General features: G+C 35.3%; 2 protein-coding genes across 2 annotated transcripts; both read right to left on the bottom strand.

Moving 5' to 3' along the window:
* Nucleotides 1-112: 112 nt before the first annotated feature.
* Nucleotides 113-2,135, bottom strand: LOC117330747. Its single transcript, XM_033889208.1, has 3 exons — nt 1,809-2,135; nt 941-1,121; nt 113-456 (listed from the first exon to the last, which is right to left on the bottom strand). The coding sequence occupies exons 1-3, from the start codon at nt 1,986-1,988 to the stop codon at nt 341-343; spliced, it is 477 nt and encodes a 158-aa protein (XP_033745099.1). The 5' UTR covers nt 1,989-2,135; the 3' UTR covers nt 113-340.
* A 1,108-nt stretch (nt 2,136-3,243) lies between these two features.
* Nucleotides 3,244-13,670, bottom strand: LOC117330744 (ADP-ribosyl-[dinitrogen reductase] glycohydrolase-like). Its single transcript, XM_033889204.1, has 9 exons — nt 13,541-13,670; nt 12,134-12,580; nt 11,608-11,751; nt 11,060-11,203; nt 8,946-9,100; nt 6,500-6,653; nt 5,527-5,685; nt 5,082-5,212; nt 3,244-4,624 (listed from the first exon to the last, which is right to left on the bottom strand). Exons 1-9 carry the CDS (start codon nt 13,592-13,594, stop codon nt 4,555-4,557), a joined length of 1,458 nt encoding a protein of 485 aa, XP_033745095.1. The 5' UTR covers nt 13,595-13,670; the 3' UTR covers nt 3,244-4,554.
* Nucleotides 13,671-14,625: the final 955 nt, after the last annotated feature.

Below are 14,625 nucleotides of genomic sequence, written 5' to 3'. Positions count from 1 at the left end.
AATTATTTCAACAATAACATATTAATGTCTATAATAAGCTCTTTATAATCAAGTTATCTCTATATAGATATTGTGGAACATATGATGGATGTCGTCGTTAAAGAAACAGAAGACGTTGGCTTTTGGTCTTATTCTCCTTTAATTTTTCAAGAGACTCCAAAGCATACAAATCTACACATTTTCATCATATTTGTCGTTGTTTTTTCAATTGATATGCTTTTATATCAAAAACTACATAGGTAACAGACACTAAAATGTTTTTTCTATAAACACCTAATATCATTCGTTGAAAAATGTATTAATACAAAAAAAAAAAAAAAAAATACCCCGCGAGCTAAAATTATTTTCTGTTGTACAGAGCGTACAGGAAGATTCCGAAGCCAATTGATGCCGCCATGCTGCGTCTAAAATGTCGTTTGTCCCATGTATTGATGCTAGTCCGGACCCAGTCAACGCCTAGAGAAATAAAGATAAGTAAATCAACATGTATATAAATGTAGTAAAGTGTTTCATTTAACATTTTTATATAAAACACCAATCGCCTTGTTTTTATTTCACGCGAAAATCAAACGGCGCCTATGGTGACCCGGACTAGAAAGTTAAAAGTCCTATCAACTAAGAAGTATGTGATGCCGAATACACCACATAGAGTTTAATTCAATGTTTCTCAGAATCTGTGATGTGTTCTGAGAACATATTTGGAGACAAGACGATACATATATGCTATCATTGGTTGCAACATAATTGATAGTAATAACCTACGTTTGCATGTTAGCATCATATCCTTACTGGATATATGATGGCGTCATAGGTTTACGCCCCTCTACATCAACCTCAGAATCTTTATTTTTTTACATCTTCGTTGATCGAGCCGAGGTAAAGGGTTAAAGCCGAGATGAAGTTTAAGATTATAGGTGTGATTATCAAATCTTGCAATTACCTCTTGTTGCTATGACATCATCCTTCAATAGTTTCTGGATGTCGGAAAACATGACTAATGCTGTGTATGGGAATATGAAGAACATGCACGTAGCACCAGCAAGCCAGTAATATTTTGTGTCCGTGGGGTCAAGGTAACAGGCTGAACACCCTGCTAGGAAACTAAGCTGAGCACAGCGACCCTACAGGAAACATCCAAACATTCAAGGTTATCAAAGAGTAATATAGATTACAAGTATGGCATGTAACACTAAAGTGTAATAACTTAAAGATTCATTAACAGGTAAACATTTGAATGTACTTTGTAAGTCAAAAAGGCATTCAAAAAGAAATTTTGTTTATAAAACTGATAACAAACAGTCTACAGTAACATCATAAAGGTACTACTGCAGGTCAGCCATGTTGTCTTAGCTAATTTATATAATGGAAAAGATCGTGCTTCCAGACAAATGCTTAATGGTTCGTTATCCACAGATGATTCAACTCATACTGAATGTTGGTGTGTGAATACCCTGGTGTAACAGGAGAGAAAGAAAATGAAGCAGCCAGACCGGAGTTCAAACCCCGGACCTCCGAACACTAGCCGAATGCACTACCAATTCAGCTACCTGGTCGCCGATGGTCGACCCAGTCCAGTTCCACTACTCTCGTATAAGAATGCTGCATACGTTTTGATAAATGTTCAAAAATCGTTCAATGTTATAAATACATTACAGAACTTACCTGTGAGACATTTGATCATCTCTTTCCATAAGTAGTGATTTGCATTACCCAAGATTGTGTCAATTAACATACTTATGTCAAATAATATTATTTTATAGAGTCTACTCAGACTTGATAACCACGTGGGCTTCGATTTGTTTACATACCATGTATGTCTTCCCAAGTAGAAAATGGTGCTTCCATCCAACACGTAATGCAGACGTATCCTGAATCTTCATCATAGCTGGCATCGCCGTAAAATTACTTCCCAATCCACTACCGGCAAACAGGCCGGCAGTAGTTGTGGCTGTAACTTTACAAATGAGACAGGCCATTGCCTTCTCCATTTTGTTTCCTGGGCTGTTCTTTTACGTGTAATGTGCAAGTGATATGTGTGACCTATATTCACATCCACCCGTCAGTTGTTATGGCTGCAGATAAATGTGCAGGACTTAATGTGGTTATGACATTAAAAATCATTATGTTAATAATCACATTATTTTTTTTATCATATTTTTTTTAAATGACGCAATAATCGCGAGTAGAAAACTTCAGTGAAATGTGCACATTTATATGTCAACGGCTGCTAGTATAGAAAGGTCATTATCTGGGATACATGTTTGCAGAACGTCCATACCTGACAAGTTTGTATTGCTATAGCCTACGATTCGTATTTCGTTGAAAGATATCGCCCGCATGAGTGTCACGTTAATCCCAAACAGGTAAACGTCCAACAATTTGATAAAGGCCGCATGGGTCTGTACCGTTTATCATTGATACAAACATCCAATTCGGTTTTTAAGTATTCGTTTTAGATCGAAAATATAATCTTCATCAAAGGATAATATATCTACTCTAGAAACCTTACAAAAACGCAGTCTTACAGCATATTCTACTCTAGACACCTTGCATAAACTCGGATCAATTTACGACATATGGATTGCAAACTTTATACACATACATATGACAGTTATTCAAAAGAAGTAGATAGGTTATTTGATCCTTGTGGCCTTGAACATTGGTCAGATGCCATTTATTTCATTTTGACAAAAAAAAAAAAAAAAAAAAATAACAAAAAGCATAAATTCAACCTCAAAATCAAGAAAACCATAGTAAAATATAAACAAAAATATAGATTTCCATGGAGATTAAGACTAGGTAGTCCGGAAACCTCATGACTTTAAGAACAAGCGCCTTTAGCCTCATCGACGACACCCGCCATACAAATTAAAGTCTAAGCCGCAATGTCATAATGACAGGGTGTTGACGACGAAACCATTGTGCATATCAACAAGCATCAGGTACGCCTGACTTCATATTGCGCAAGGAAATTAATACTTCCAAATTAGATCATGGCGTCGACTTTTCCCCGTGGTCTTCATCAAGCCATTCATTGAAAAACGATGGTCGTGTTATATCATTGTTGACTTCCAGAATAGAGAAAAAATCCACCGACCTTTAATTTATCGACTTAGCTTGGGTCTAACATGATGCAGGCTAGATACTACGGCTTACTCAAAGGTGACTGACAGTCAACCGGATTATTCACAACTATTAAACTTTGTTACTAAGGCGAATTTAATATAGAACACAAACTTGTAATCGGTGTCAAAGCTTTAACATGTTTTATTTATTCAGATAAGGCTTTTGTTCCTTATTCAATACACATTATAAACAACACAATATATGTTCACATGCATGATCACAATCAGATAGACTAGCAATAACACATATTCATCAACATTTCATCAATACCTGTCTTTGTAATATACATTCATTGTGAAACAACAATCGAGACCTCCATGTATCTGCACTTTTCTTACGCGACAGAATACTAGCGCTCCTGGTGTAGCATTGATGTGGTCATATTAATTGTCTTTTTCATTTACGGAAAGTACCGACAGTTCCCCATAGAAAAGGGAAATCATAGACTACTCAAATAATTAGATTATACCTTGTAAATCAAAAGCAAATGAAAGAAGCTCATTTTTTTCTTCATCAAATGAATACTTATTTAGCCAAACTGGAAAAATATAAAAGACGGTGTTTTGTTCGTACTACACCTGTTATATAGATGCGTATAATTAATATCGTTTTGACGACAAGGGCCAAGTATTTTCGCGGTTCTTAACTCGCGAAATATAATTAACTTGAACATATATTTACTTTAGCACGACCTTATATGTATAAGCCATATCATTCCAATGTTGTCATAGTCACTCTCAAACAACATGGGTCTCCATTAAAGAGGCAGAGTTTAATACAAAATGTAAATGCTTTATTCTTTGTCAGTGGAACATTTAACGTACATCAATATCTTAATATCCAATTGAAAATAAAATTTATTTCAAAATAATCTGTTCAAATTTGATCTATTTACACATGGTATTTTAAATTGTACAACAAGAAAAAGGACAGAAATAAGGCAATCTTTTGATGGCAGCAGTAAACGTTTAACTCGTGACAATGTCTACAAAATATGATTAGGATAAATTTGTATATTGCATATGTCTCCAGATAAGTATTTTTTCTCTAGAATCTGCGGTATCACATAATCTTCATTATAGATGTAATACCTAGAGTATCGGTAAAAGCTACTTCTCTCGAGAAGCAGTATTTCGTATGAATAAACACATCAAAATATTGTCCACAAGAGGTTTCAGTTAAATGTACCCGTCTCCATTGACATCCCTGATCAAAATGCAGTGTAAAGTTATCAATAATAAAACAATAATGTGCTGAATACACACATATTATTTGTTATCCTCTTATTTCGCTAAATTATTATTACGTTTTTTGTTGTTGTTTTTTTGTATTCTTAGATCTGTTGATAAAATATGTACTGTTTACTAACATGTCTGCTACGATTCCACAATGGTTTCCCTATATTATAAAGGTGGTCCACATTAGCAATCATGACAAATGCCCTGTCCAATATGGCGTGAAGTCAATATTGTGTACCTCTTTCATCATATGGAAATACCTGTAATTCAAGATCAAATATAGCGGATTAATGTATCTGATTTCTTTTAATGGTGCATAATTATCAATACTAAAAATGTGATTTTTCTATTGTTAAAATTTTCGCAGTTTAACCAAACTTTAAACTATATTTAATGTATTTTCCAAGCATGTTATGAAAGTCTTAAGCATTTTCCTTATTGATTTCATTTTCAAGTTATCTGTTTTCGTGAATTTCGAAACGAGGTGAAAAATAGATCTCATTAAAATGTCTTAAAACAGTGTAATAGTTCCCAGTCTCATCAGTGTTCCCTTACCTTAGGGAATTCTATGACAGTTATCCCCAGGAAAGCATTAAAGAACTTGATGAAGCTGGACCTGTTGTGAAATCTTATTTCATTTCCTCGTATATACTAATGAATGTACATTACAACCAGCAGTTTGACTGATTTTGTTTCAGCAACAATTGAAATTCTTACCTGTCAATAATGGTCTCCAGCCATTCCTTGTGCAGTAAATTCTGTGTCCAACAGGTAGGTATGGACCCAACACGGAGTTTACACCCAAGCATTGCTCCAGCCACAGCACCATTAGTATCAGCGTCTCCACCCTGCAGAACAAGACTGTGTAAGGTAATGTCCTCGTATTATCCTTTAATATTTTTTGTATTAACCCTTGCCAATTCACGGTGAGGAATCAGTTGACTTTATACCGAACATGAATTTTAAAATCGTGAGGCCAATGACGACCTATGAAACAGGACTACTCAAGGTATGTTGCTAATCAACTATTTTTATACATATATACTGCCTGGTATATGTTATTGTTACCAGCCGTCGCACGGTCGGTGAGCCATAGATTCACTATATTAGCTGGAGATATTCAAGCAGCAGTTCGACTGAAGTAATTCCGCTCGTCGCTTACCTCCATAATAAGTTTTGTAATCGCCTTCCCGAAGTTGTCTTGTTTTAAGGCCCAGAAACCGGAACCCATAGTCTTGTAGGTGTATCCAATTTTCCCTGATTCATCTAGTTTTAACTCTTTCAATTTGGTACATTTTAGGTATGACATAAGTTCTTTTTTCTGAAATGAAAACACCATCCATATATCAAGCGTGTTTTTATAACAAGAGGATATTCGACGAGAAAAGAGGATGAAATAATGACTAAATATGAACAAAATAGAGATTGATATGGAGAGCGATGGCAATGTACTACGAGAACGAGACCAGGTTTCCAGGCACGGTAAGAGTCCTTCAGCTTGCTAAGTGCTACTACAGAGACTGATCACTCTCAAACTGGCGATTTTTAACTGACCTGTGATAATTTGGGTACCAATAATCCAAAACTTACTCTCTTCGTTATAATTTTCATTAATCCAAAAAATCTATTTCTACATTAAAAACATGATTTTCGACACCTTAAACTGGTTATAAATCTAATTGCTCCAAAAATAAAAATAACGTTTTCGACACCTTAAACTGGTTATAAATCTAATTGCTCCAAAAATAAAAATAACGTTTTCAAAATCATCATTTCTTTCATTATAATACTATATTGTATGTAACCAAATGTACCGATCTGCAAAATGATGACGTATTTTATGGTTTGCCAATTTCTATATCAATCGAAGAGTCAATAGATTTCACTGCGGTAAACATAAAGCACCGTTTTTATTGGTCAAACTAAAATGGATAATTTCTTTGCAGATTGACAGTGAGGCAAATATCTTTTATTTGATTGTTTACGAAATATGATTGCCATCTTAAACATTAGAGTCTTATGATATCAATGAAAACAGAATTGAATGAATTTGCATTCAGACAAAACCACTAAATATTGAAGGAGAGCATGTGCAAAAAAATGTTTTCTTCCTTAAAAAGTAATATCAATCTCACTTTCTCGTCAGTTTCCAGATACTTTGATGCGTAGTCGTAACACTCGTTGATGATTGCTTTTATGTTATAATTTCCTTTCTTGTCCAAATGTTGTGGTTGTCGCTGTAACATCAAGGCTATAGCCACACAAACAGCCACGGCTGATGCTCGACATCTGGCCAAAAATGATATATGCTTTAGATTAGTTCACAACTGTATATGATGGCTATTAGAGGTTTGAAATCCATGTGTTGTGTTGTTTTGCTGACATTTTTTTTTATCTTATTAGTAAGAGATTTTTTTTTCAAAATCCTAAAATAATAAAACAGCCTTTTTTTTTTTGCATCCTAAGAATGCATATATCTTTGTCATTTAAATAATTTCAAGTTTTTTTTTATTTTTTTATTTCTATTTATTTACTTATTCATTTATTTTTTGTAATTCAAATTACTCCAGTTTTTATTTTATCTTAAAAATATACATGAAAAGATACAAGTTGCTTGTAATTCAGGGAACAATGTTAATCCTGCATTTTATTTTATATAGAAGATATTACAGAATTGCATAACATGTCTAAACATAACACTTTCATAAGATATCTATAATAACTTAAATTCCTTACATATTTCACAAGCTATCTTTCATTTTTAGAAAAAAAACACTAAATATACGACATAACAGGTCTAAAATAAGTGTCCGAAATATATATATTATGAAATGCATTGTATATAAAATATCTTCTGAGGTAACGCTTTATCTTATTAGTGCTCTCTGGGCTTGCCATATGATTAGCTTTGCCAGGAACATTACTTTCCAAATCGACTTGCAAGCTACGTCCGTTCTGAAAGTCATTTACTTGTAGGTTTGCAGTCAACGTAATTATACCCCCGCACCGAAGTTAGGGGGGTATACTGGAATCCGTCCGTCCGTCCGTCCGTAGACACATTTTGTCCGGACAACTCCTCCTAAACCAATGGGCCGATTTCAATAAAACTTCACACAAATATATTATACCCCCGCAACGAAGTTAGGGGGGTATACTGGAATCCGTCCGTCCGTCCGTCCGTCCGTAGACACATTTTGTCCGGACAACTCCTCCTAAACCAATGGGCTGATTTCAATAAAACTTTACACAAATATAGAGGACCATGTGTAGATGTGCATGCCGCTTTCTTTTTCTCAAAATTATGGTTGCTATGGCAACTGGTCACTATAAACAGGTTTTCCGATAAGAACCATAACTTTAAGTTTGTCCGGATAACTCCTCCTCAACTGAAGGGCCGATTTCAATGAAACTTCACACAAATATAGAGGACCATGTGTAGATGTGCATGCCACTTTCTTTTTCTCAAAATTATGGTTGCTATGGCAACTGCTCATATAAACAGGTTTTCCGATAAGAACCATAACTTTAAGTTTGTCCGGATATCTCCTCCTCAACCGAAGGGCCGATTTCAATGAAACTTCACACAAATATAGAGGACCATGTGTAGATGTGCATGCCACTTTCTTTTTCTCAAAATTATGGTTGCTATGGCAACTGGTCATATAAACAGGTTTCCCGATAAGAACCATAACTTTAAGTTTGTTCGGATAACTCCTCCTAAACCGAGGGACCGATTTCAATGAAACTTCACACAAATATAGAGGACCATGTGTAGATGTGCATGCAACTTTCTTTTTCTCAAAATTATGGTTGATATGGCAACTGGTCACTATAAACAGGTTTTCTGATAAGAACCATAACTTTAAGTTTGTCCGGTCGACGACAACTCCTAAACCAAAGGGGCGATTTCAATGAAACTTCACACAAATATAAAGGACCATGTGTAGATGTGCATGCCACTTTCTTTTTCTCAAAATTATGGTTGCTATGGCAACTGGTCACTATAAACAGGTTTCCCGATAAGAACCATAACTTTAAGTTTGTCCGGACAACTCCTCTTAAACCGAGGGACCGATTTCAATGAAACTTCACACAAATATAGAGGACTATGTGTAGATGTGCATGCCACTTTCTTTTTCTCAAAATTATGGTTGCTCTTGCAACTGGTCACTGAATTCTCTTTATTGTTAACAACAAATATTTCAGACATTCTGAATTTCAGAAATATCGGCATGCACGGGTTATCTTAGTTAGCCTCTAATTAACAGTTCCAATTCACCATTGACTCGTGCAGATTGCGGGGGTATTAGTCAGCCATCCTGGCGACAGTTCTAGTTTTTACTAGTTTTCGTCTTACCGTCAATATAAACTATTTCAAATTATATTAGTTTTATTTCTTGTGAAAATTATGTTAGTTTTGGACTTTACTGGCGGTGTTGCCAAAACCACAAAGGCAAGTGACATCTAAGCGTGTGAATATAGTGTCCATCGCACGTAATTAACAGACAGGCGTTCATACTGATATGACTGACGTGTTCCCTTGGTGTCAGAAGTTCTCAACTTTGACCATTCTTACAATACCTGGGATCCGCATGAGTTGTTCTAGCAATGTTGGCTGCGTTATGCATGACGAAGTCTATATCTGCATACATGTGAACTCCTATGATACTTGTCCTCATCACAGCTCCGTTGGAAGCTACTGTTTTATCACCACGCGTCCAAACCCGCTCCGCCGCCTGTTGTTTACCAAAGACACGTATTTGGACGCATTAGAGCCAGACTTTTATTTAAAAGACAAACATCAATATTTACATTTGGATGGCAAAGCCATGATATAAACAAACTAAACAAATTTGCAGTCTATGAGAGTATAACTGACACCCAAAGCGTGACACCATTCTATGCATAACTGACACCCAAATCGTGCATTCGGGTATTATTCATACGCGTCCGGATCCCCCGGAACTACTTAAGCTTGCACCAATGTAAACAAATGGCATCTTATCATTGCTCATCATTCTATCGGATAGAGTACGAGACCAGAAAACAAATCTAAAATGTAAAACGAAAATAAAGGTAAGAATGGTTAACAATCACGAAAATGGAAATAAAACAAGATTTAATAAACACATATGTTGACAGATATTTGTTCCGGGGCCAGAGTGGAAAATCATTACACACCACATTGTTTGCGCGCCACCGCCATCCAGTGTTTGAATGACAAAAATTTTGAAACCCGACACATCATGTTTATGTCAAATCATAAGAACGAGGCTTCTCTCCGGTCGTACAATAGAACAGTTTCTTCTTCACAAAAGAAAGCATCAAGTGGTGCATTATCGTGTCTAACGCATCCTAAACTTGAAACAGCCATGGTACCCGTCACAAGCAACGTTGTCGCTGAAGCTCGTCTAACTCCCTCGGCCACTGTCACTTCTCTCATTCGTCGTATCCCTGACACCGGTGCTGTTGTAGCTACTATAAACTGTAATCAGGTTTCCATGCAATCAAAGAACATGTTTACATCTGGTTTTTTGGCGAATTCCACTTTCTCCCACTGCACATTCAACTTTCATAGCTAAACTCTGTCAATGCTGTCAGCCGTTGCGTGCGCGTGGTGACGGGTGAAATTTCCATCCGCATAATTGTTCCGGATGGTAATTTAAAAAAAAAAAATCCGAAATCGTTAACAAACTGAATAATTCATCCGTATGTTCTGAAATACTGACTACCAATATTATTGATATTGTTATTAAAATATCTGATGATGTTTTCAGTATTTTTTTAATTATTTCCACGCACTATTTTTTTTTTATTTTTTTTGCCAATCAGCACGTGAATCACAATAGGCTGTTCAATTTGTTGACCTCTGACAATGGAAACGTCGGTAAAAGTCAGATTTCAAATTATAATGAAAATTAAAGTTGAAATCGAAAAGAAACTAATATAGAAAACGTAAATATAAGCATTAAACTGTCTTTTTATGGATTATATGGTCTATATAGACGCCAGAGCTTTGCAGACAATCATTTCATAATGCGCTAGCGCGCATTATGAAGATTGTCTGCAAAGCTCTGGCATCTATATAGACCATATAATCCATAAAAAGACAGTTTAATGCTTAAATAAATCTATGCGTTTTTGTCACAATCGTGCCACCAATCGATTTATTAAAAAGATGGCATGCTGGCTACGGCAAACCTTGGGGACTATGGGAACTATAAGATGCTTTAAAATACAAATCAAGATAGGAAGACAAACGAACAGGTATTGTCCCTTTTGAAACCTTAAACAACAACCGGATATAACAAACGCCAGAGCTGTTTTTTTTTGTACCGTGTTTTAACATGGCTTTTCGTCAGAATTGACCAAAATGTGGGGAATATGAACCTTCAAAATTCCAGGGCTCTTTAGTGCAGAGCTCGTACGTAACCGCAACATAAGTTGATATAAGTTGTTTCGCAATCGTTGTAAACTATATAAACTTAACATTTTTATATTCAAACGCAAATGCATCAAACATTTTCATTTTACATCCTCATACAAACTGACGCTATTTCAAAATATCCCAAAATGCAAAAGTTCATGATTTTGTTCACTTCAGATCAAAGCAACAACATTTTATATCAATACTTGAAAGTTCATAATTATGACTCAAACTTATTAAGATATCATATATTTAATTTCACACTCACGGCATACGGGTCATCAAGGAAATCCCTCCTGTTGATTGTAAAATAGGTTGTCCTCCCTTGTCCCATTCCAACATTATCCCCCAACTCCGGAAATCCTTTAGCGCCCCAATCCTTTATTCGTTTAGCAAAATCAAATGGATCTACCTGTTCAGTGACGCAAAGAAAATTTGGTCAGGGGCACTATTAAAGGTTTACAAACCTTATATTATGATATACTAATACAGCAAAGTGAAGAAGAAGAAGAAGAAGAAGAAGAAGAAGAAGAAGAAGAAGAAGAAGAAGAAGAAGAAGAAGAAGAAAAAGAAGAAGATATGAATCATTATCCAAAGCAACGTTTGTAGTTATATTAATGTAGCATTCTTTTATTTTAGAATCTGCATGGATAAGGTATTACTAAACGAAAAGATCATAAAAATGGCAAATACACAATATTCTCAAACGTAAATATTAAATCACCTTAGCAACACAGGAATTAGTGTGAGTCTCAATTTCACGTATTGTTGTTATTGGGGAATTGTGTTATAGTGGATACCGGTGTTGATTTTTACCGTGCCGTGGTTTTCGATGATTGACAGAAATATGAGAATCATTTGGTCAGAATCGTCTGTCCAGTCACCAGTTTTCCAACCGGTACGATGACAGTCATCAATCTTGTGGGAAAATTCCAGTTCTTTCTTCATCGCCTTGTAGTGCTAAGTTGATAAAGGAATGAGCCACGTGACATCTGAATCAATTCCATATTTATATCCATTCCTATCAATCAGTATTACATATGTTCCTAGTCTCTACACTTACTCCGTGGCCTTCTTTGAACGTCATTATAAGATACATATTTCTTTTTCATGTTAATAATCAATGTTTAGAAACTTCAATTTAATAGTTTAAAGTCATTTCATTACGTCGCCTTCAGCATGAATGCTGTAACAACTCAATATTATAGTGAACACATCTTGTATCTCATCAAACAATTTCATCTATATTTATCAGAGACTGGAATAAAATGTATTGAAATACCATGTTGCATGAAAAATGTTAAATGTTTTCTCAAATTAAAAACTTTAATGTGAACTATACCTCTTTGCATTCCTTCTTTGTAAGGAACTCTGTTAGCAGTCCTATAGCGTCTCCAACACATTGTCCAAAGATCGTTCCCAGAATTCTGTTAACAGTATCACTATTCACATTCAATGTTTTTTTTATCAAATCTGTTTGTATTTTCGAATGCTCTGCTGATTGGGATTCGGTGCCATCTTTTACGGAAGTCGTAGCAACGCTTACCGACAGACCGCTAACAGAAACTGTTGGCAGCGTTTTCGTATCATCGTCTGATGCTGTAGCGCCACCTACCGGCGTATCGGTAGCAAAGCCCCTTAGTAATGCTCTGGTACTATCATCCTCAGCATTATCTCCCTTTGATGATGTGCACGTGGCGCCCTCTACTTTTGATGTTACCAAACCATCTTCAGTGGGTTGAATAGTTTCCGACTCTAGTTCATCAGAAAGGTCACCCTTGACTTTAGTCTACAACAAACAAGATAAAGGGAACAAGTACATTTTGTATGCTTCAGATGGGAAGCATGGTTTCTTCTTCTTCTTTATTTTAAATATTTACATCATCAGCCAACTTTATATTTAAAATAAAACCCATTTCAAAACAATCATAAAAATCATGCAAATCAATCAATATAGCATTGAGTATCCAAATACAAACGATACATGTACGGATGCATTTGCTTATTAATCTCAATTCAAAATGAAGCTATAATTGGAATAAAAAAAAATAAGTATTGTCGATAGTAAATCATCGAGGGTTATCGAATGAATGAATGTCACCCACCAACCATTGATTTACTGTGTGCATGTAGGATAAAATCACCGTTCTTCCGAAGACCTAATTCGTGACGTAAATTTCTTCAATCCCAAATTTCCAATTCGAGTTATCTCCCCTTTGCTTGGGCATTGCTACCATATGTGTTTTTTTAATGGCGTACATTGTATCTAAAAGAAGTATAGAAGAAGTATTTAGTTTTTACAATGAAAATATAGTGAAAACGTAACGAAAATTCAAGATTTATATGTGAACGTAAATATAGATTACTAGGATTTGCAAAACTGCGCGACCATTTCCCGGACTTGGGCAAGTCTACATGCGAATCAAAGAGTACATAACTCTCGGCAAATAGTTATCCTACATGATGGACGATGGAGATATTAGCTTACGGGTCATTTGGTGTAAGATTAACTAAATGCTTCGTAGCACAGTTAGGCTCGACTTATCTTTACTTCAGGAGGGGAGGCCATCAATCAGAGACTTGTATACGTCTCTGGATCAATTTAAGATACTAGATTCCAGAGCTGGTGATATGGCATATGGTTAAAATAGGGTTGTGATCAACACATATTTGTACTCGATACAAAGGATTTATATAAGTCTTGCCTTATTATACACGAGTATGAAGTGTTAAAAAAAGTAAATTATACCTGATTATCAAGTGATGTCATTCCAGTATCACCTTCGCCAACCCTTTGCTCCATCAACAAAAGTACTGCGATCCATGGCAGTTGTGCTCCTTTGCCTAATTATAATATTACTAATAATCACTGTGTGGACGAGGGGAGACAACTCGTAAAATCCCACATATCCGCTTAAAATGCTTTAATGTGTGCTAAATTTGATCATTGCCCACAGGGGCTTGGCACGATTTTCCAAATGATGGCCCATATATATATGTATTATAGTGTAATACATATATATATGGACCATCATTTGGAAAATCGTGCCAAGCCCCTGTGTCATTGCCTATAATGATATATGTTAATCAATAATGAATTAAATATCAAAATTCCCTGTATCTTCCTTACCGTTTTTCTACTTCTTCCTTGCACGGGGATTTTTATACGTCGGACGCACTTTCTCCACCATGAGAATTTAAAAAAGTTGGCAAGTAGGTATATGCCGTCCACAATCTCTATATACATTTTTTGTACATTGTCCCAATCTACTACTTCAATTTCAATTTAATCTCCAATGAAACTAGTACATATATATATTTGGTACAGCATATATGGAAATATTACTGCTAGCAGAGACATGTATATATGTCTCTGCTGCTAGTGAAGTCCCGGATAGTTGCAGCCTATATAAACCAGTAACATGTATGATATGCTTATTTCTGGCGTACAAAGCATTTTACGTTAAACCAATAATTAATTCCATTAACTAGCAAAGAATGCTATTTTTTCTCGTTTCCATTAATTGTCTTGTAATATTTCAAATTCTTTAAAATCATATGTATCTAGACCTTATGGTAAACTACTAGTATTCAACTAGAACAGTTTTTTTCTTATATCATAATAATAACATTTTTTTAAACATTTATTTTGTGTAAGGCCCCTTGTTTTACTGTTGGTGTCCATCTTAAACAAGTTAATTATTATATATAGTATAATTTATCATAAATGTCATTTAAAAAATTGTTTTTATCTCTTGTTGACCAGCAATGCTACTGTTTATATGGTTATGGGGTGGAGATCTCAACAATTTCAAGTATATTACCAAGAAACCA

The sequence above is a fragment of the Pecten maximus genome, chromosome 7 (assembly GCF_902652985.1).
Source record: "Pecten maximus chromosome 7, xPecMax1.1, whole genome shotgun sequence".
NCBI lineage: Eukaryota > Metazoa > Mollusca > Bivalvia > Pectinida > Pectinidae > Pecten > Pecten maximus.
Note: the sequence above shows the minus strand (reverse complement) of the source record. Positions and strands in the feature narration are given on the sequence as shown.